The 21,511-nt window shown below is 35.9% G+C and overlaps 1 protein-coding gene across 2 annotated transcripts in view; it reads left to right on the forward strand.

Moving 5' to 3' along the window:
• LYN (LYN proto-oncogene, Src family tyrosine kinase) overlaps positions 1 to 21,511 on the forward strand; it is a 41,589-nt gene that overhangs the window by 15,996 nt on the left and 4,082 nt on the right. Inside the window, exons 2-10 of one of the 2 annotated variants that reach the window (XM_015812364.1) lie at positions 4,220 to 4,357; positions 8,452 to 8,497; positions 8,595 to 8,703; positions 10,863 to 10,961; positions 11,059 to 11,162; positions 14,611 to 14,760; positions 15,668 to 15,820; positions 19,011 to 19,193; positions 19,705 to 19,781. In XM_015812364.1, the coding sequence (XP_015667850.1) occupies positions 4,226 to 4,357; positions 8,452 to 8,497; positions 8,595 to 8,703; positions 10,863 to 10,961; positions 11,059 to 11,162; positions 14,611 to 14,760; positions 15,668 to 15,820; positions 19,011 to 19,193; positions 19,705 to 19,781 (1,053 nt within the window). In that variant the 5' untranslated portion in view covers positions 4,220 to 4,225. The remainder of the gene's footprint in view (positions 1 to 4,219; positions 4,358 to 8,451; positions 8,498 to 8,594; positions 8,704 to 10,862; positions 10,962 to 11,058; positions 11,163 to 14,610; positions 14,761 to 15,667; positions 15,821 to 19,010; positions 19,194 to 19,704; positions 19,782 to 21,511) is intronic. The other variant, XM_015812365.1, reaches the window with a different exon arrangement.

The following is a 21,511-nucleotide window of genomic DNA, read 5'->3' on the forward strand; positions in this document are numbered from 1 at the left end:
AATTACAGTATGATCAATCTGATAAACTGGAAATGTATGTAAGGGAGCCAAACCAAAGGATATTTGGAAAAAAATTAAAAGTATGTAACTTTAGTCTCAATTATATTTTCTGGATGAAACCTGCTTTCAAAGCATTGCTGTAGAAATGCTGATTTGCACCCTTCTTCAACTCTCAAATAGTCATGTTTAATCTAAAATACAGTATTTTTAGGTACTGAGTGAAGGAAATATTGGAATATACCAAACACTTATTTAGAGTATAGAAAGAAGCCCAAGAGATTATGATACTTTTTTCCTTTTCAGGAGGTCTCTTTTGAGTCTTTAAGAGAGACTTTACATCTAATGGCCTGGCATAAAGTAAAAAGCAACTGATATTTAGATCTGAGGGCCAGATTTCATATATCAGTGATGATCACTGCTACACTTAGGCTAATCTTGATTTTGCTTTCTTACATGATTTTTCTTAGAATAAATTAAATAATCTCCTCTAACTCCTTAAAATGTTAGCTATATTTTCAAAACAGAATTAAAATAATCTAAAAAATAAAGCAAATTGGAGCAGAGTTTTATGGCATTAAAGCAAAGTTCAATCCCATTTTTAATTTTTGTCTTTCAAACGTCATGTCATTCCCCTTTCAAATTTCTGGATCATTCGATGGAAGCATTTGTAATATTTTTTTCTCTCACTTGGGTGGGGAAAAAGGGAGATGAGGGAAAGGATTTGCCACAAATCTCTCAGAACAGGGGCCTGGCCTTTAGTGTTAATATTTCCCAAGTGTGTAAGTACAGAAGAGAACTTTCCCAGGAACTCATGCGATCAAAAGTTCAGATAGTCAACTTAAAGGTACTAATAGGTCACGGGTACAAGTAACTTATGCATTTTTACGAACTTGTTGCAACATGATAATTTATACTTGTACTTTGACTTCAGGATAAAGCTATACAAAGGAGAACTACACAAGAAATACTAGTTGTTAAAACAGGAAAGTACTTAGCATCTAAAGATTGAATAGCTAGAGTTGGTCACTCTCAACACATAAAAAAAAGATTTGTCTGTGAATGGAATTTATGACAAAATGTACGATGTGGAGTGTTAACTCTGTTCAATACATCTTATACCCAGTTTTTCTTATATCCAGTTTTTCTAATACCCAGATAATTTGAACCAGTTTAGTGTAGTAGTTAAGGCATCAGACTTGAAACCAGGAAACTTTAAGTGCTGCTCCTGTCTTTGACAGAAAATCTGCTGAGTGACTTTGGACCAGTCATTTCTTCTCATCCCTAGGAAGGAGGCAATGGCAAACCACTTCTGAAAAACCTGGCCAAGAAAGCTACAAGGATTTGTCCAGGAAGTGTCCGAAAATCAAACACAATTGAATGAATAAGATTGAAAAAACCACAAATCCAAAATTCAAAGCAGCATCATTAAAAATACAAAAACAATGGATTTGAAATAAATCGCAGGGGGGTGGGAGGAGTACAGATAAATTCTAATCATCTTTCAATCAGGAATTTTCTTTCTTTTCCCAATGCTGCCAGCACATGGTCAGTCCTTGTTAATATGGTTTTGTGTTCTCCATCCCTGTTCGTTTGGATTAAACATTTTGATTGAGTAATTGTAATTCTGCAGTGCTTAAGAGTACCTTGAATTTGTTGATACCTCTCTGAGAACTTAGATGGAACTTCATCCACTTCATTCATATTAGGAATATACACAACTATGTTTCTTATACATAGAATTTTATCAATCTATCACAGTGGTTCTCAACCTTTTTAATGCCGCGACCCCAACCGGTCGTAAGTCGAGGACTAAACCGGTCGTAAGTCGAGGACTAAACCGGTCATAAGTCGAGGACTACCCAACCGGTCATAAGTCGAGGACTTTCCCTGTCTGGGAGCACGCGCATGCGTGGTTCCGCCCCCTGCGCCGGCCGAGGCGTAGCTGGCAAGCGGCAGAGACGGAGCAGGCCGATCACCAGCTGGCCCAGCCCAAGGGAGGTAAGGCACCCGCTGGAAAAGGGAAAAATGGCGGACAAAAAAATGGTGGACAAAAAAATGGCGGACAGCCTTGCTTGGCGACCCCCATGAAATGGTCGATCGACCCCAAATGGGGTCCCGACCCACAGGTTGAGAACCACTGATCTATCACTATGTTATGATGCTTTATGTGAGATCTTTCTTATTATGAATAAAAGGGACAGTAGACTGACATTTACTTTAGTTTTTAAATAGGCTCTTATAGGCTTGCCTTTGCCTTTTCGCCTTTCTAGAGCTATGCTGAAATGATAGCTATGGAACATTCCTTCATTCTGTCATGAGCCACAAAGTAGTGACATGGAATACCAGGTTTGGTATCAATTTGCAAGAGCCTTCCAAATAAACAATAAAAACAATATCATGAGATCATGAAACTTTACATGATTTTGATGATTTTATGAAATCTTGCATGATTACAGCAAACATTCAGCAGCATTGTAATATGTTCTCTCAAGTAATGTAAAGTTTTCCAATTTCTAAAGCCTCTGTTAAATCCCAGGGTACTAATCATGAGGAGTTTAAATTTAGAAAGAATGAACAAACAGGGAATGGAGGTGGAAAAAATAGCAACATTTCACTCACCTTTCAATAACACAGTAAGCTCAAAAATATTATCAAAAGATTAGGATGATGAAAAAGTAGAGCGTAAGGCAGAAAAAGAGAAGATGCTTACCAAATGGGCAAAAAATAACAATAGCCAAAGGACAAAAAACCATACTTTTTAGGAATTTAGTAGACAAATTACAACCTAATTTTAATTTTATTTTAAAAATTAAATTCCCTATTCCTTATCCTTCTGTTTTGAACATTCTTGTTGGAATGAATGAAGAGATATTTCAGTTGGCGCTAAGGTCTGTGCACTTCTGGCAGTTTTCATGGGTTTATATAATCCTTGAGTATATTTATCCTTGTATAGCCATCTATTAAAAAAATCTATTAAAACTTCCAGGGCAGTTAAAATAGAATAAAAATGAAAATACTTCCTTTGATACATTTGTACCCAAACCACATATCTAAATATAAAATTTTAATAAGTATACATATTATATACCAGTGATGGCGAACCTTTTAGAGACCAAGTGCCCAAAAACTGGCCCTGCCCCCGCTCCGCCCCCGCCCCACCTGCCCGCAGGGCCACTCACCGCCTCCAGGGCCCGCCACAGATCGCCCAGGCAGCCCAGCAGCACCATGGCAGCCACACCCTCTGCCCGCGCCACGCAGCATCAATTGTGCGTGATGGGGTGTGAGGGCAGAGTCTTGTCTACACTGCCTGGCTGCCATGTCCTTGGCTGCGCTGCTCCGCGTGGGCCATGCTTGGGGGTGACTCTCCTCCAGGGGGGCTGCTGGTGAGGGGGTCGTGGGGGGAGGCAAGGCTGGGGCAACGGCATGTGTGCCACAGAGAGGGCTCTGAGTGCCGCCTCTGGCACGCGTGCCATAGGTTCGCCACCACTGTTATATACTGATTTTTTGCAGTTTTGAAAACATTGTTTTTTTTAACTCAAAGCTTTTAGGAACATTGGACCTCATATGCTGAATTTTATTTTAAATAGGATGACTTTATTTTCAACATACTGAATTCAGTTCAGTTAAAGTTATATTTGAAGGAGCTATAATGTAGGGTTGGGAAAGTGTCAAATTTGAAAGGTGTTGCATGGATTTCAGTACTTTGACTTTTTCATTTATAGATGAAAAATAGATGTCTATTACGAGCATTTGCACACTGATTCTGTTAACAGGTCACTGGAGTATGATTTGGAAGAAATAGACTCTGATGTGGGTATTATAGTTTTCCTTATATTATACAAGGATATCGTAAAAATATTTATGGAACATCAATGATTATCATTGTGTAAATGTAATATATGTCAATGCCTCATTCTGAAGATAAAGCAAAAATCCCTTTTATTTAGATACGATAAATGCTGTATGTGAATGTTAGTTTTCAGGGTTATATGCAGTATAAAGTGAAAATAAAAACCTTATGTGAAACCTTGGGCAAAATAGCTAAATGATTTTGTCTGTTTAAAGATACTATACAAATCTCTTTGGGGATGATATTTTATTATTCATATGCTGCTGCCAAGCTGGAAAACCCCCTGAAAATTCATATAGCTTTGACTATGCAAATACATGTGACAGCATTTTTGTCTAATATTTCCATTGTTTTGCTTTGTCCCAACAGGAAAATATGGGATGTATAAAATCCAAACAAAAAGAGAGTCTGCGTGGAGATGGGCTAGATGTGAAGAACAAATCAGTACGTAAAACTGAACGAACTATTTATGTGAGGGATCCAACGTCCATTAAACAGCAAAGGCCAGTAAGTAGATAGTTTCAGGGAAGAATTCCAACAGTAAGATTGCAGTTTGACTGGCATACCTTAAGTGTTTATTTCATTAAAAAAACACAACACATAACCAGGAATGAAAATTACATTTTCATGGACTGCAGTTTAACTTTGTGGCAGTGCGTTCATTAGCCCATAAAGAATGTACCTGAAATCTAGAACCGTATGTCTTTGAGTCCTCTGTTCCAGCTAAGAGCAGTTTGAATATACAGCCCTGCATTTGTAGATCACCCAGCAGTGTTAGATTCACTGTGGAATCTTGGAAATACAGTAATTCATTTTTTAACATTTTATATTTTTTTAAATGCTCACAATGGAGGACATTTCTTTAGAATTTGTTTTTCTTGTTTTATATATTACATTTTAAAAGAAAATGGTGAAACAGCAATAACTAAATTTTAAGAGTATTCTTATTTTCTGGGAAGAATGCTGTATGAAAATTAGGAACTGTAAAAAATCCCTGTAAAAGATATTCTTCATGATTTTAAGAGAAATATGTTGCATAGATTAATCCCAAACCTAATCCTAAATATCATCTAAACTAAGAAGTAATAACACAAATAAAATGTGTGTGTTTCTATACAGAAAAGGGGAGAGAAATGGCATATTGTGTATTTTATATTTATCAACTCTTCATATTTCAGCTATTTACATCTAGTCCTTGTTTAGGTCTGTCTTTAACAACTGTCTTTAACAACTGTTAAAGACTGGTAATGAAAAAATAACTTTGCAACCAGCCTTTGTATTTATGACCTTCAAGGTCTATAAAGCAATGGAAAGCTGAAGTAACATCATAAACACTGTCGTGGTTTCAGTTAACAACTGCTTTGCTTAATGACCAAGTTGCCAGTCCCAATTATGGTCAGTAAATAAGGGCTACTTTTACTTATTTATAGCATATGTCCTATCATCTAGGACTCTCAGTTCTTTCTGGATTATCTGTTTTGTACTACTTTTAAAAACTAAGTAGATAGAGAGTATTTAAGGAAATTTCATTAGGAGGGGGCTGAGAGAGGAAAAAAGAGCAAGATTTTAAGATGTGGTCGTTAAGCAAGACATCACATGAACATCACTTGCGGTTTTACTGCCAGCTTGTTCATTGACTGTGCTTGTTGTAAGTCAGCTATGAAATGTGCAAAAGGTGATCATGTGACTATGGGACAATGCTACGGTCATAAACACCTGCTGATTGTGAAGCACAAGAATCTTAATCACATGACCATGGGGATGATGTGATGATCATAAGTGCAACAACCAGTCAGTAAAGTTACTTTTTCAGCACTGTCCTAACTTCTAACAGTTGTTAAGCAAAGATTCCTGTATTAACAACCAAACAGATTAAAAGATAGCTTTGAGTTAGCTGGAATCAGTGCCTAAATTGAATGACCTAAATTCATTTTAAATTGCCTAAACTTTGTGTGCAGTATATATTACAGCTATATATACAGTGCATTCAGAAAGTATTCAGACCCCTTCATTTTTGTCAATTTTGCTATGCTGCAGCCTGATTCTACAATTGTTGAATTCACTTTTTTCTCATTAATCTACACTCAGTACCCAATAATGACAAAATGAAAACACAATTTTAGAAATGTCTGTAAATTTATTAAAAAGAAAAAACTAAAATATCACATTGGCATAAGTATTCAGTCCTTTTGCAACGGTATTTGAAATTTAGCTCAGGTGCCTGCCAGTTCTCTTGATCACAGATGACATGTTTCTATACCTTGATTGGAGTCTACCTCTGGTAAATTTAATTGACTGGACATGATTTGGAAAGTGTCCAAAATATTTTTTTAAACTATGGACTCCTAAAATCTTACAGAGATACTGCATTTATTCTCAAAAAACATTTGTCAAGGGGAGGTTCTCCATTTTCAAGATGGATGCCTTCATAAAGCACTTTTTTCAATTAATAAAAACTGTTACAAATAAGAAAAATAAATTGTTTTGAATCCACAGTTTGGGACCTGAGAACTAGATAATGCACCTGGCAATTTTATCCATAACAGGATAGCTGTTTTTCAGTTATTATGTGGTAAGAAAACCATCTGGGATCACATACTGTGCTAAACCCTGCCATGCATGATTTTACTTGTTTAACATGGTTTTCATGAAGAATAAGTAGTAGAATACAAAGCACCACCTTTAAAGAAAATCTGCATTTCAGTGAATTATATTCCCTTTAAGGAAAAGGTGGAAGAGACAGGATCAGAAAAAGGAAAGGAGACAAGGTTGTCGTGCAGGAATACAAGCTCATTTGAGGGCTAATCCACATGGAGCTCTGTTTCCATCTGTCCTGTTTGCCATCGTTTGCTCCCTAGAGACTAAAGTGGACGTTCTGAAACTTGGCTGGCCACGAACAAGGAGTGTATATTGGAGGTGGTGACCCTTTGAGAGCTGTATGCAATGAAATTTCATTTTGATGTATGCCAATTGGTGCACATTCAAAGTGACAATGAAGTTGTTGTTATTATTATTAATAATAATAATTATATCCCAAATTAATAATTAATAATTAATTATATCCCAAAGTACAGAGCATTATTAAAAAATTAAATGGCACTTTATTGCATTATTTAAAATTGGACCTACCTGTTCAGAAATAATATGGCAAAGATGAGATGATAGACAATAGGAATGTGCAACAATCTGTATTTGAAAGAGAAAAGGAATTTTTAAATATATCTAGTTGCTTATTGCACCCTTCTTGGCAAATCCTTTTAGAAGCTGAACTTTTTCTGATCTTGCTTCCAATCCCAGGAAAAGATGCATTTGAATTAAGGGGGTGACAGTAGATGGGATGTATGAGTCTATACTTTCTCTAAATCATCTTTTTATTCAAATCTCAATTGTTCCACAGCCCTATGAAAAAGTGTCTCTGGAAGCTATAGACTAGAGGTGGAGAAAAGCAGCTTGCCATCTGATAAATGGAGCTTCTGTTCCATTTACTGCCCATCGCAGTAGCCATTTGGTATGCACAGTGCTTAAAATCTGCCTTCAGATTTTGTAGTTACCTTCACCAACTACAAGACCACTGCATTAACTATAATTAGATTTTAGATTAGTACTATATATAAATTCAGTCCTTCCAGGTTATTTAACAAAACATATTTTGTGTGAATTCAGCCTAAACAACTGTGGACTAACTCTTCTTATAAGTTATGTTCCAAAACTGACATGTGAGCTGATCTCATGTCTTTAACATAATTAGGAGTAGCTGATGATTAATATTTCAATTCAGCAGGATTTCAGGATTGGCTGGATTTCATCATTACCCCCTTTTAAAAAAAACCAAGGATATGCTCCATTTAATTTTCTTACAGTATTCTGGATTGATCAGGAACATCATCAAAAATGCGAGATATTTCTACACTGGATTGTCTTCTGTCAGATAAACCCAGTTGGAACTCAGTGATCTAGAAGGGGGCCACTGTACCAAGAATCCCTTAATATGTCAACTTTACCTACTTACTGGATAATTGAAAGATCTTTTGAAGAATGATCAACAATTATATAGTGATATATTTATAAACTGTGTTCTACAATGGCAAAGCATTCTATTAAAATAAATGTGTATATAAAAATATAAATTTGACAAATAAATTTGTTTTTATCAAAAGTATATCAATTTTGTTTTCAGGAAATCCACAAAATATGAAATTCCAGCCAAAATGTTCAATTTTGCCATAAATATTTTTTGGCAATAAATAGCCTAGTATTGCAGAATGCCCAGAATACTTTTTAGTTGTTGTTCTATAAATAGACATCCGCCCAGTTGGCTCTTGCAATTTTTTTCAGGAAAGTTTTTATAAATCTATATAGTTTTGAAATTTAGAGAAGAACACTGGTGGTTCGGGTAAAAGAGGAACCAATTTGTTCCCAAAGTGGGAGTACTCTGACATGAATTTCCTGATAAATTTGTATGTGCAGACATTTCAAACCTAAGTCAGATATTTCAAACATAGCCCAAAATAAACTAATCAACTTAAGAAAAACCCTATAGGATTTGTATTTTAAATTTAAATAAATCTGGTGATATTAAATAACTTATTATTTTGTTTTAGGGAAATGAAGATATTCTTTTGCCAGGTCAAAGGTTCTATAATGAAGGTATGTTTATAGAAAAAATCACTGATTACTACAACAAATTGCTATTGTTTGATTATATTAAATAAGTAAGAATATATTTCTTGCATTTCTCAATTAGATGAGGAGAAAGAACATGGGGACATTGTGATAGCCTTATATGTTTATGAAGGCATGCATGAAGATGACTTATCCTTCAAAAAAGGAGAAAAAATGAGAATTCTGGAGGAGTAAGTATAGAAGTCTTGTCCTGCTTTTATTTACTTCTAGGTAATCATGAGATTAGGGTTATGCTCAGCAGTTAGACTTAGACTGGCCATTTTAATTCCAGTAGACCAAAACTAGTTATTATTATTAAAATAATGAGGGTAGCACTGTGCTGGGTAAAAACTGGGAAGGGCTGTATTCATTGGCCATGAAGGTCACAAGATATGGACTGTTCTATATATATATATCCATTAACAGCTGTGTAATATTTGTTTCCATTAAAAGTTCCCTGCTTCTCCTTGTCCATGAAATATTGCTTTAATCTTCAGTAACTGAGTTTAAATGTTCTTGGGACAGATGTCATGGTTCCGAAAGATGAAACTCTTCCAAGAACTTTGAGACATTGTTTACCTTAAAGAATATTTAATTGAGCAACATAGCTTCGGCAGGTACATAGGTGAAGCCAAAATCTGAATTCTCCTCCCCTAAACATATGATATCGAAGCATAATTTACTCCTCCATTTAACAGTCGTTAATCACATTCTCCAATTAGTTTGAAATGCGAACTTTCCCTCCTGTTCCATAACCCATTTCTTATCTTCTCTTATTACAAACAACCTTGAAGAATAGTCTACTGAGATATTGTTATGTCTAACTAATCCCCATGCACATTCTTCCCTCTTCCCTCCAGCACCATCTAATTCTAACTCTAAAAGTAATACACAGGTTAAAGAGAAAATGGCTGCATCTTCGTATATTGTCAAAGCAAGAACACCCGATGTTAGCAGCATTGAAAATAAACACATGTCCATGATCCGACAAAAAATTAAAAAAATTAAAAACCTGAAAGGGTAGACTTGATTGACCACTGGGTCTTTTTCTGCCATTAATTTTCTATGTTTCTACGTTTAATAAAAAATTAATAAATATCAACCTCTAAATAATTGGGATTTGTTTACTATCAAAATAATGTTACTTTCTGTGGAAATGCAAATGTAGAAGTTAATGTGGGTAACAGTATGTTGATCTATACATTTCTTTAATTATTTAGTCATCAAAAACTGTGTGATAAGCAATACTAGTTTTGGAAGTGAATACAGGATTTAATATGCATGAGGTTTCAAACCAGTTTTGATTCCTAATATAGTTAACAGATATTATGCTGAGCATACTTTGGTAGCATACTGAACCATGCCATAACTCAGTAGCATGCTAAACCATTTAAATTTAGCTGTGAATGAAGATAAGTGCTTGAATCCACAGTTTAGCTTTCTTATTAGCCTGTCTGAGAAACAGTTATTATAGGCAAATGAAGATTTCTTTCTTTCTTTATCAAATTCATATAGCTGCACATTTCAGCAAAGGAGACTATGGATGGTGCACAACAAATGGATAAAACCACGTATAGAAACTATAGATGTAAATATATATATATAAAAATCACATTTACAGTAACCTTATGAAACAGATACGGGCTCTTGGCAAAGAGAGAATAAAAACAGCCAGCTCAGTAATTAAATCACCTATGCATGTCTCCAGTTCCCTGGTATCCTAGTCTGCCTTACCATCAGAGACTGAGATTACTTCTGTCATTGAAACAAATATACCTTGTTCAGTTAATCCTCAATTTACAACCCGTTGCTTAACAAGATTTGGAGTCATGACAGAGCCCCAAAAGCTACTTATCACCCATTTCTGAAATTATGGTGATCAGACATATTCCCATGGCCACATGATCATCAGTATGACTATGTGCCTCATCTCGCAGTCACATGACTGATTTGTGACATTTTTTGCCAATTTTTTCATTCCAGCATTCATTTAACAGCCCCCACAAAAAATGTTGAAAAATTGGGGATCTGTTCACATAATGCCTAAATTTATGACCACAACAACTTACAATAATAATTTCAGGTTATGTTGAGAACTACCTGTGATTTGCTTATGTCTACAGTTAAACAAAGCAAGTAGTAAATTCTACATTAGGATAATAAGCCCTAAATGAGGCAACTTTTTCGTTGTATGTGATTCATGCCAAACCATTAATCCTGGATTAGTATGATGTATGAGCATAGTTATTATTTCTTTAGTTGAAATGTAAGCTTCTTTGAATGATGCTGAGGTTGATCAGTAAAGTGTTCTTTACAAAACTAATACTGTTTATTTTACTCTTTTTTTTAGACATGGCGAATGGTGGAGGGCTAAGTCGCTTTTAACTAAGAAAGAAGGATTTATCCCAAGCAATTATGTTGCAAAAGTCAACACTTTAGAAACAGAAGAGTAGGTTTCTTATCTTTTAAATATTTGATTTCCACTGCTTTTTCCCCCTCATGTTTGGGAAACAATAAAAATATATATTTAAAATAATACTTTTCAGATGGTTCTTTAAAGACATAACCAGAAAAGATGCAGAAAGGCAACTTCTAGCACCAGGGAATTCTCCTGGAGCATTCCTTATCAGAGAGAGTGAAACATTAAAAGGTAAGTTTTCTGGATTTCATTGGAGCTGAAAATGAATTCAATTTTCTGTCTTAAAACTCTTAAATGCTTATGACACAAACTTTTGAATAAACTTCTGTGTGATAACATTTATTTGCACAATAAAATTTATTGGGCACAATCTTGGACATTCCATGACAAAGAAACCCTTCTTGCAGTCATCGAACCAGAATCTAGCACAGATATTTCCATTTCGGCTAGATTCCCTCTAAAGAGAATTAATAGACCAGGAATAAGATTTGAAGTTTTCTGTAGTTATAATACATATTGCTGTTCAAATTGATCCTTTCTTTGATTTATATGGCTGTCCAATTTACAAAAGAACTTATAGTTTGATAGTAGCATAAAAAGAAAACAAGGAGTAACAAAACAGAACATCAGAATAATCAAGGCCAACATATGCACAATCCATTAAAAAGATCCTTTTTGAACAGATTCATCTTAAGCTCTTGCCTAATGCCCAGTGAAAACCAGGTTTTCAGGGCCTTAAAGGCCAGCAGACTTGTGGCCATCAGAATCTTAAGAGGACTGTGACAAAGAAGTTATGGCAGCTGGATTCTGCCAGGTAACATTAGAAGGGACCTGAAACATGCCTGCCTGCCAAATATCAAGAGATAAGCAGAGATACACGTGTTAATAAATAACATGGCCGTGTGCCATGGTACACAATGGTACATCAAGTTGTGCCCATAATTATTCATACAATAATATTCTTCCTAAGTAGAAGGCAGTTTTATGTATAGCATGTTGCATTCTATACAGGAATGTATAGAATTTGTTATCTGAAAGAGCCTCCTGGCCCTGGCTGCTATCTCCTGTTTCAGCAGGACCCAAGTCCATAAGAGGATTCCCAAATTATGTTCCAGTTCTATCTGAGGGAATACAACTTTATCCAGAACTGAAGGAGGAAAATCCCTAGAATTGGGGATCCCAAAACTCACAGTTTCTGACTATAGCTTGGGTATAGTCAGGTCAACAGTCAGGTCCCATTCAGGTCTACAGTTTCTAGAAATTGGGAAGGAACCTTAGCAGTATGTCTTGATTGCTCTAGGTTGGAGTTATACAACTGGATATCACCAGTACTGAGGATACCTGACATTGTACCTACTGGTTTTAGTAGCTGTTAAATAAGAGTGGAGAGAGAGTGCAACCCTGAGGAAACCACAGAGAAAAAAACATATGTCAAATTTTCCTCCATCTCCACCAGATGCCAGCTCAGCCATATGATTATGGTTTCTGAATTTGTGTATATGAAAAAAAGGAAAGTGTTTAACAAAAAAAGTTGTAATATGATTAGAAAGATCTATTTTATGTTCCTTTGAGACTCTTATTAAAGTCAAATTCTACCACTATTCAGCTATAACATAATATAATTGTTCACATTTGTAAGAAATGCAGTTGGAATGAGTGGTACAGTGGGAAAAATAGTTTATAAGATGATTAACTATACTGGGAAAATAGAACCATGTCCCATGATTATTTTTCTTGTTCTGATTCATTGTTTGTTTGGAGAAGAGTCAGAATTGTTCACCCGGGAAAAGTATTGCTTTTATTTTTTTTTTTAAAAAAAAGCCATTTTTTTTAACAAATAGGAATTCTGTCTTTTTTCCAGAAGCCTGTTTTTCTAAAGTAATAATTATTTTATTGCAACCTGTTTAATAGACATCAGAAAAACATCAGTTTGATGGATCTAGTCCAGTGTTTCTCAATCTTGACAATTTTAAGGCATGTGGACTTCAACTCCCAGAATTCCACAGCCAGCATTGCTGGCTGTGGAATTCTGGGAGTTGAAGTCCACATGCCTTAAAATTGTCAAGGTTGAGAAACACTGATCTAGTCTTTGTTGTCTTACTTCAATAGTAGGTAGCAAGAGGGAAGGAAGAGACACATCCAGGACAATGTTCGGATATGAGGCAATTAGCATGCAGCAGGTTACCTTGGGGTGGTTTTCACTCGCAAGGGACATGGAAGGCACATCCAGATCATACATTGCAAGCAGCCAATAGGCCCTTAAATGCAATCAAACATTACTTTTACACAGGCAGAGGTCCATAAGTACCTGCTGCCTTAAAACTTTTTGAGGCCAAAACATTGGCGCAAATTCTATATGGGGCACAAACAAGAATCCTTGCAAAGAAAAACTTGCTTGAAACCATACAAACCAAATTCCTGCGAACCATCTTAGCTGCACCCAAAGGAACCCCAAATGCCCAATTAAGAATTGAGACAGGCATGCCCCAAATTCAGGTAAGAGCTTGGACGATGATGATCATTCACTGGCTTAAAATGCATTTCTTTCCAGAGGGACTGTCCCCGTTAGTGCTGACAACTTCCCCTCCTCCTGGAAGCAGGTGATAGATCATAAACTGGGCTCTTATGGGCTCTCTTCGGTATTCTTAATGTCCCTAGGCTTTGACCAAGCAAAGCAAGTAATATCCAATAGAATAAAGGACATGGAGTTCCAAGAAGAACTAAATAGGTTGCCTCGCCACAGTAGGGATAGAATCAAACAGGGTGTGTGGGAATCGGCAAGATATCTGAATGATCTGACCTCCCCAAAAGAAAGAATAGCTTTCTTCAGAGGCAGATTTAACATTCTTCCCTCAGCACTCCTCCAGGGCAGGTATAAGAGAACACCAATAGCAGAACGGGTCTGTATATGTGGTAAAGGAGAAGTCGAAGATATCTCACATGTTTTATTGTACTGTGAGTTATACCGAGTTTATAGGTCAGCATATATTCTTCCCTTATTAGAGATATTGCCAGGGAGGGGAGACAATTTTTATGTAGGCTTTCTCCTCCAGGACTCAAACCCTTCTATCATGCAGTGGCAAAATACTGTGTTGCGGCAATGTCCACAAGAAAAAAATTGGTTACAGATTTATAGCTGTCAACTTGTGCCAATTTTTTGGAGATATCTCTAATAATTTTGGAACATTATATTTACTCACACACTTATCGGCTTTCCACTCATGTAAACTAGGGAGTGACCCTAACATTTTGAAAACATGTATTTTCTTAACAGGGATGTTATTATTTACTATTAATGTCAGTACTATTTTTATTTTATTTTTTTCTTAATATATTGTAAAAAGTGATGTCTATTGCTGGTCTATGACCATAATAAAGTTATTATTATTATTAGCATGGACAAAGCAAACATGTCAAAAGGGACCCTTGCTAGTATTTTGGGCTTTGAAGGCAACAGGGGAGAAAAATACTTTAAGATTTGCACATTATATTAATATAACCTTACAATAGAGTAGAAGTAGTACTTTTGGGTGGGCTTCTTGTATGGACTACCTTACACAGGTGACACTTACAGTTTAACCTTTTTCCTTATTAACATTGTTTATAAGTTATTATTTTAAAGGTAGCAACCAACTGGCAATTGTTTTATGGAGTTTTGTTGGTTTTGTTTTGTCCACAGGTAGTTATTCATTATCAATAAGAGACCATGATGGACAAAATAGTGATGTTGTTAAGCACTACAAAATCAGAAGCTTAGACAATGGAGGCTATTACATCTCTCCAAGAATTACTTTTCCCTGCATCAGTGATATGATCAAACATTATCAAAGTAAGTCAGCAGCTTTTTTAAAAAATTACCTATCAAATACTAGCCAAGACTGAAAACATTTCTGCATTTCAAATTCAAATCGATTTGGACTTACAAAATAAATTGTGTCAAGAGTGAGCATCAGTATAAGTCCAGGAGAATTCTCAGAAGGGTAGAGATTGAAATAATCAAAAAGCATATATCAAATATGTGAAACAAGGATAAGCTAAGTGCAGATTGAGGAATATCAGATTGGCTTGAAATAGAACATTTTTCAGATTATCAACATTGCAATTATTTGTATAACACTGTGGCAGTCTTGTGAACATATTTGCTGTGGGAAAGAAAAACCACAGTTGATATTTAAGGGAGTGCAATTTAGTTCATTCACAATAATGTTTTATATAGATATCTTCAGATCTTTCTTTTCCCTTTATGCCTATCTTCACTGCTTTGTCAAGCTATATCTGATTACTATGCCTTAAATACTATTCCGTGTTTCTTTGAATGTATAATGCATGGCAAATATCTATGTTTACAAGCATTAATTTCATATTTCTAAGGTTGAATATCATGACTGATATAAGAAAAAAAATTATGTTTTATCTGTTATAATTAGCAAATATATATTTCACTAGATATTTACCTATTAGTGGCACAAGGTAGCATTTCATCAAGTAACATTGTAAATTGAAAATAAGAAAGGCTGCATAAGTGCACATAGTTCTAATGTAATTATTCCCATAACATTTTCTTTGGCTGTATCCCAGGATCACACTAATCTTACTGATAGCCCACTTCGGGATAAAAAACGAATGCCACAGAATCTGTGGCATTAAAAATTAACCCTTTCTTCTAGAAAGAAAATACAGGTATATGATCTCTGAAAGTCTCTGATACAAATATAGGATGTTTATTTCTTAAACAGAGCAAGCAGATGGTTTATGCAGAAAGCTAGAGAAAGCATGTATTAGTCCTAAACCACAGAAACCATGGGATAAAGATGCCTGGGAAATCCCTCGAGATTCAATCAAATTAGTGAAAAAACTTGGAGCGGGTCAGTTCGGAGAAGTTTGGATGGGTAAGGTACTCATTTTATATGGACAATTTCTCAGATGCTTGTAATATGTAAATGGCAGAGGGTAAGGAGGAGAGGAGAGGGGAACTGTGGCTCCTGAGTCTTCCTTGTAATATCCATCATGGCCATGATTACTGAGAAATTGGGATTCTGTTTTCTGCCATCTTGAGGCAGGAAATACATGAAAACAATACTATAAAGCCCCAAAATTGGCTTAACACTGCTTTGACATATAAAAGGATTTCTAAAACCCTTCCCCAAAATTAAAAGAAATAATCACCACACATAAAGCAAACCTTAGAATACTTTTCTACAATGATATCCGTGTTCCTCAATTGGGAAAAGCATTATTTTGCATTCAAAGGATGTACTACATTGCTTTGTACTACATGTTTCTTTTCAGTGATACAGTGCAGGAAATGAATCAAATCCGAGTGTTTGGAAAAATGAAATATTTTTTTTCAAAACTGAGGTTCTGTATTCAAATAAGTGTGTGGCCTTTGAGCTTCCTCCATTATTCTCCGTTGCTTACTCATCAGACTCATAGGAAAGCAATTTAATTGTTTTTCAACTATTAATTATTTTTTCAGATTCATGGGGGAGGGAGGAGAGAGAGGTTTAATCTGATACTTAATTGTTATGAACCTTATTAGGCACCGGTAAAGAGTGATCTAGCTGACACTTCTTGTAAGCATAATTACTGATATTGGATTTCTTTCAACAATCAAGAAACAATGGTATTGGATCAGGATCATTGAACTGAGTGATCGTGTAAGAAAAGAGAGATTATAGAAGATGTCAGAGAATGTGTGCATCCTTTTCCCAACATCCTCAAATAAGTTGCCAAAAAAAAATCCAGTATGGTCCCACATTCCCAGATGTTGCAACTCCTAAGGTCATGAGTAAGCAAAAGGGGCCTTTGCTGTTGCCCAATTACTATGAACATTTCTTTGGTCAGGTGGTATAGAAAAAACTATTTGCTCATAGCATGAAACTATGCTTTATGCAGTACTTGGCAGGTAATGCTGGCTAGCCCAGAACAAATCTTGGCTATGATTCTTGCCTTCAGTTACATGGTCAAGTTTTCGTTTGCCCACTGAATGACTGCCTCTCTGCCATGCCTTCATTTCCTGTCACAGTGGTGACTGATTTGTTAATTTAATGTAAGACATGCAGATAGAGTATGCTTCTCAGGCATCATCTTAGGATGTTTGCTATTTAGTACAGCCGCACCAAAAATTTGACAAAATGAATTAACATACTGTAGGTTAGTGAAGTGCTGTCATCTGCAAAAGGAAGAACCGATTTCAGGAAGTTATGTTCCTGCATCTTTATGTAAAAAAGAAAGGGAGGGTATTTCTGGTTCAAGATGTTTCCTCTTGTTTATGTAGCCACTTTGACATCTAAATTTGGCATACTGTAACCCTTTAAAGTAACTGCTAGACAATGACAAAATTACTGCAATGAAGAGAAACTACAGGTTGCTATTGCTAATGTCTGCCAACATGCAAATTAGCTTGTCATAGGCCTCATATAGAAATGTCCTGGAACTGATCACACTCTATAGATTTTAGTTTTCTTTGTCATTCCAAAATAACATATATTTTGCCTTGTTTACTCCATAATGATTTTAGTGTGACAAAGAAACCCAAGAGAGTTAATGAAAGGGAGATACTAAACCTTTATTATGTTTTAAATTGTATAGAAGAATAACTTTTTTAATCCAGTGGCCAAAAACAGCAAAGAATCTCACAACATTTTACAACCTGAACTATATTATAACATGAGCTCTCATAGGCAAGAGGAAATCTATTTCATTAGAGAGTATCTGCTTTGTGGAAAAAAATTGCATGCAAGAGATTATATAATACGTTCACTCAGGAATACATCCTATTTTTTATGGGAATTAATCATATGGAAAAGGAAGCAGCAATCTGATAAAATTTATAAAAATGCACAAAATAAAATACAAATTAAATTAAGAAAAGCTTTGGAACAGGATTCTGTCTAAAAAATGCATCTGAAATCAAATTTTGTTATCCACTAGCACTACCAAGAAGATTCAGATATAAAATCATTTCCAGTCAGTTTAGTTGAGTGGTCATGGGCCTAACCTCCCTCATTACCTGGGGGAAAATATCAGTCATATACGCAATTTTGTACAATTTTGAGAAACAGCTATTCTTTATTTAGCTACCTAGTATAAAATAAATTAAATGTATACAGGGTCTCTCTGGATTCTTGTCATGAGTTCATCATTACTATTATATTCCTTCTTGCAGTTTAGGTGTAAGAAAGTCATTCAACTACTTAAGAGCTTACTGTGCTCTTTTATAGGCCCATTCATCCCCTAGAGTAATGATGGCGAACCTTTTAGAGACCGAGTGCCCAAACTGCAACCCAAAACCCACTTATTTATCGCCGGGTGTCAAGTGGGTGTGGCCCACTGGATGGGCATGGCTATGGTGGTCATGGCAGATTGGGTGGGTGTGGCCAAGGTGGGCGTGATCACCTCAATGTTGCTCGTGGGGTGGGATGCCTGTGGGGACTGGGCAGGGTTGAGGGAGATCCAGGGGGTCTCTGGCAGGTGGGACGGTGGGCAGGAGGCTCATCCTGCGGGGAGAGGCGAGGCAGGGTGGGGGTGCCGTTGTCACAGGGCAAGGTGAGGCAGGGGCCGGGGCGGCTGCTGCCTGACACCATCGGCCCCTGCACGCACAGGCCAGCAAGCGCATGGGTGCTGGGATGCATCCAGCCACGTGGGACCTCGACGAGTTAGCGGGCAGCTGGTTGAAGAGGGACAGTTGCCATCTCCGGGGCACGTGCCCACAGAGAGGGCTCTGAGTGCTGCTTCTGGCACACGTGCCATAGGTTCATCACCACTGCCCTAGAGTGTTCTGATTTGGAAGTATGGATATAATAAAGCAGCAGCATCTTTTTTGTGTATCACATGGAAGCCTGAAAAAAGGTTGCTTCAATGAATAACAAACTTTGCATTTAATAAATGTACGATCCAAAGTAGTTCTTCCAGATCAATTATTATGTGAGGAACACCTGGCTGGATAAGGCTGGATGTTTGCCTATATATACAGCATAATACAAGGTGTCATGTCTAGAAATTTACATTTAAGCAGATTTGTATTGAATACAAATAATAGTAATTACTTTTGGGTTGGTCTTATCAATTTCATTCTAGGTTACTATAATAACAATACCAAAGTGGCAGTTAAAACTTTGAAAACTGGTACTATGTCTGTCCAAGCATTCCTAGAAGAAGCCAACCTGATGAAAACACTTCAGCATGACAAGCTGGTTAGACTATACGCTGTAGTCACCAAAGAAGAACCTATTTACATTATAACAGAATTTATGGCAAAAGGTAGGAATTATCAAATATAGTGTCAAAAATATTATTTATTGATAGTCATTAGCTCTGAAGTAGTGAGATAATCTACATTAACTTCTGAATATTGGCAGGACTGTTAGCTTCTCATCCTGAACTTTGGTTTTTTTTCTGGACAAAACTGTTCTTCATAAATTAAAGTACCTTGCAGGAATATATTACACATAGCGTTCTTTCCCTGCCTGGTTTCGCCAGATATGCTTAAGAGTAAAAATTCAAGAATTCCCAGAAAGCATGGTTATGTGGAGGTCGAAGTCCTAACATGCTTGAGGAATGAAGATATACAATAGAAATGTTTACAAATTCATTCGGTGGCTAAGTTCACAGTTTGCACTCATCCGTAATAGTTTAAATTCAGTCAACTGTGGGTTATGCAGTAAATCATAATCTAAAATTGCATACTTTAGCACAATCTGGAAAACAAGATGATCAGAACACTTGAGTTTTATTTGTATTTATTGTCAATATACTTGCTTTATCCACACAGGAAGTTTACTGGATTTTCTGAAGAGTACAGAAGGGACAAAAGTACTACTACCAAAGCTCATTGACTTCTCAGCTCAGGTAAACAAAACTAGATATAAATTTAAGAAGCAGTGTGTTCTTGTTGCTATAATAAAATAATAGAACTATGTGACTAGATTGAAGTATATAAACTGTTACCAAACTACACAGTATAATAGGATGTAACTGGGCTCAACCTGATTACAGGCATGTAAAAGTATCCCTTGAAAACCATAATTATGGTTTATCAACAACACTAGTATTATTATGTAAACTTCAGTTTAAGTATGAAGCAGTAATTAATTATGTTTATAGAGCTTTCAGCCATTCCAAATTGTTGCCTGGGCTTTTCTGATGTCATGGAATAAGTATTCATATTCTAACTTCAAGGAATAACATAGCAGGAAGAAGTATTTTTTCTGCTTCAGAACAGTTCTTGCAGTTATGATTATGATGGCTATTTAGTACTGCAAAAGTGAATACAAGAAGTACCAACTAGGTGTGACTTCCCAAGAAGACTCTTTGTTGATCTCGTTTATGAACTTGAGAAAAGAGAATTGAAGACCTATTATGACTAATCTTTGGATCATTATAAAAAATCATTAAGAACTGAATTTCTTTAGCCATGTGAATGCAATTTCAAGCCAATTTAGAAAAAGGAATAGAAACTGGGCTCCTTCCAATTAGTTTAGAAATCTTCGGGATTTGACTGAGTTTAAAGAAGGGCTCATTTAAATCCCCCCTATCTCCTGTAAGAAGAGGAAATAACTCTTGTAGAGGATAGGCCCCGTTACTACTAGGAAGCAGATTCAGTGAAGCCAAGGCCATAAAAAATAAGTTAGAAGAGCGGAAGAGAAACAGACTGCATTTTGTAAAGAGTGTTTCATCTTACATCTTCTTTCTTTCTCATTAAATAAAATAGCAACTAGCTAGAATACATTACTATCAGTTTAGGCCAGTATATACCACAGATCATAATACTAGATAGCAGTATGCCTTCTAACAAGTATGCTTTGAATAGGAACTTAATTTTCTGTTGTAAAATTTAGCCCAGTCTAGTTTAACATCAGCAACTCTTTATACCTCTGTAAATTGTTTAAACAGAGGTATAAAGTGCAGTGAATTATTTTCTGTGAACATTCCAGCTTTGTTTTCAAAAACTTTATAAATCGTATTTTAAATTTGAAGTCATCCATTTTTATTTTAAATGTGCATTTAATCTAAAGAATATTTCTCATATTTTAAAAAAAGCATTCAGCAATTACGACAGTAGAATGAGAAGCGCCAGAAGAAATTTTCCATTACCTGACCTCAAGAAGAGGAACAAGAAGAGAACATTTTCTCTTTTTACGTATGCTTATCTGCATTTAAAGAATGTGCAGACACCTAATTACAGTATTGCAGTTTATGAGTTGCTAAAACTCAGTGACTTTGTTTATTCAAGTTCAAATTCTTGTTTTAACCTTTTAAAGTCTATATGGCTTGACTGATAAGTGTATACAAGATTTAGGTACTTTCTGCCTATTTGGTACACAGGCACGTGATTTAGGCTTGGAATACCCTACATATATGAGCTGGAAAGAGTGGGGACAAAAAGGGAGTACAGTTAGTCCTCGACTTACAACAGTTCATTTAGTGACCATCTGAAGTTACAACAGCACTGAAAAAACGGCACTGACTTATGTTTTTCAGTTACAACTTTTGCAGCACCCCCATGGTCACATGATCAAAATTTAGATGCTTGACATCTGGTTCATAATTACGACCGTTGCAGCCAGATTCACTTAAAA

The sequence above is a fragment of the Protobothrops mucrosquamatus genome, unplaced genomic scaffold (assembly GCF_001527695.2).
Source record: "Protobothrops mucrosquamatus isolate PMUCROS unplaced genomic scaffold, P.Mucros_1.0 scaffold79, whole genome shotgun sequence".
Taxonomy (NCBI): Eukaryota; Metazoa; Chordata; class Lepidosauria; order Squamata; family Viperidae; genus Protobothrops; species Protobothrops mucrosquamatus.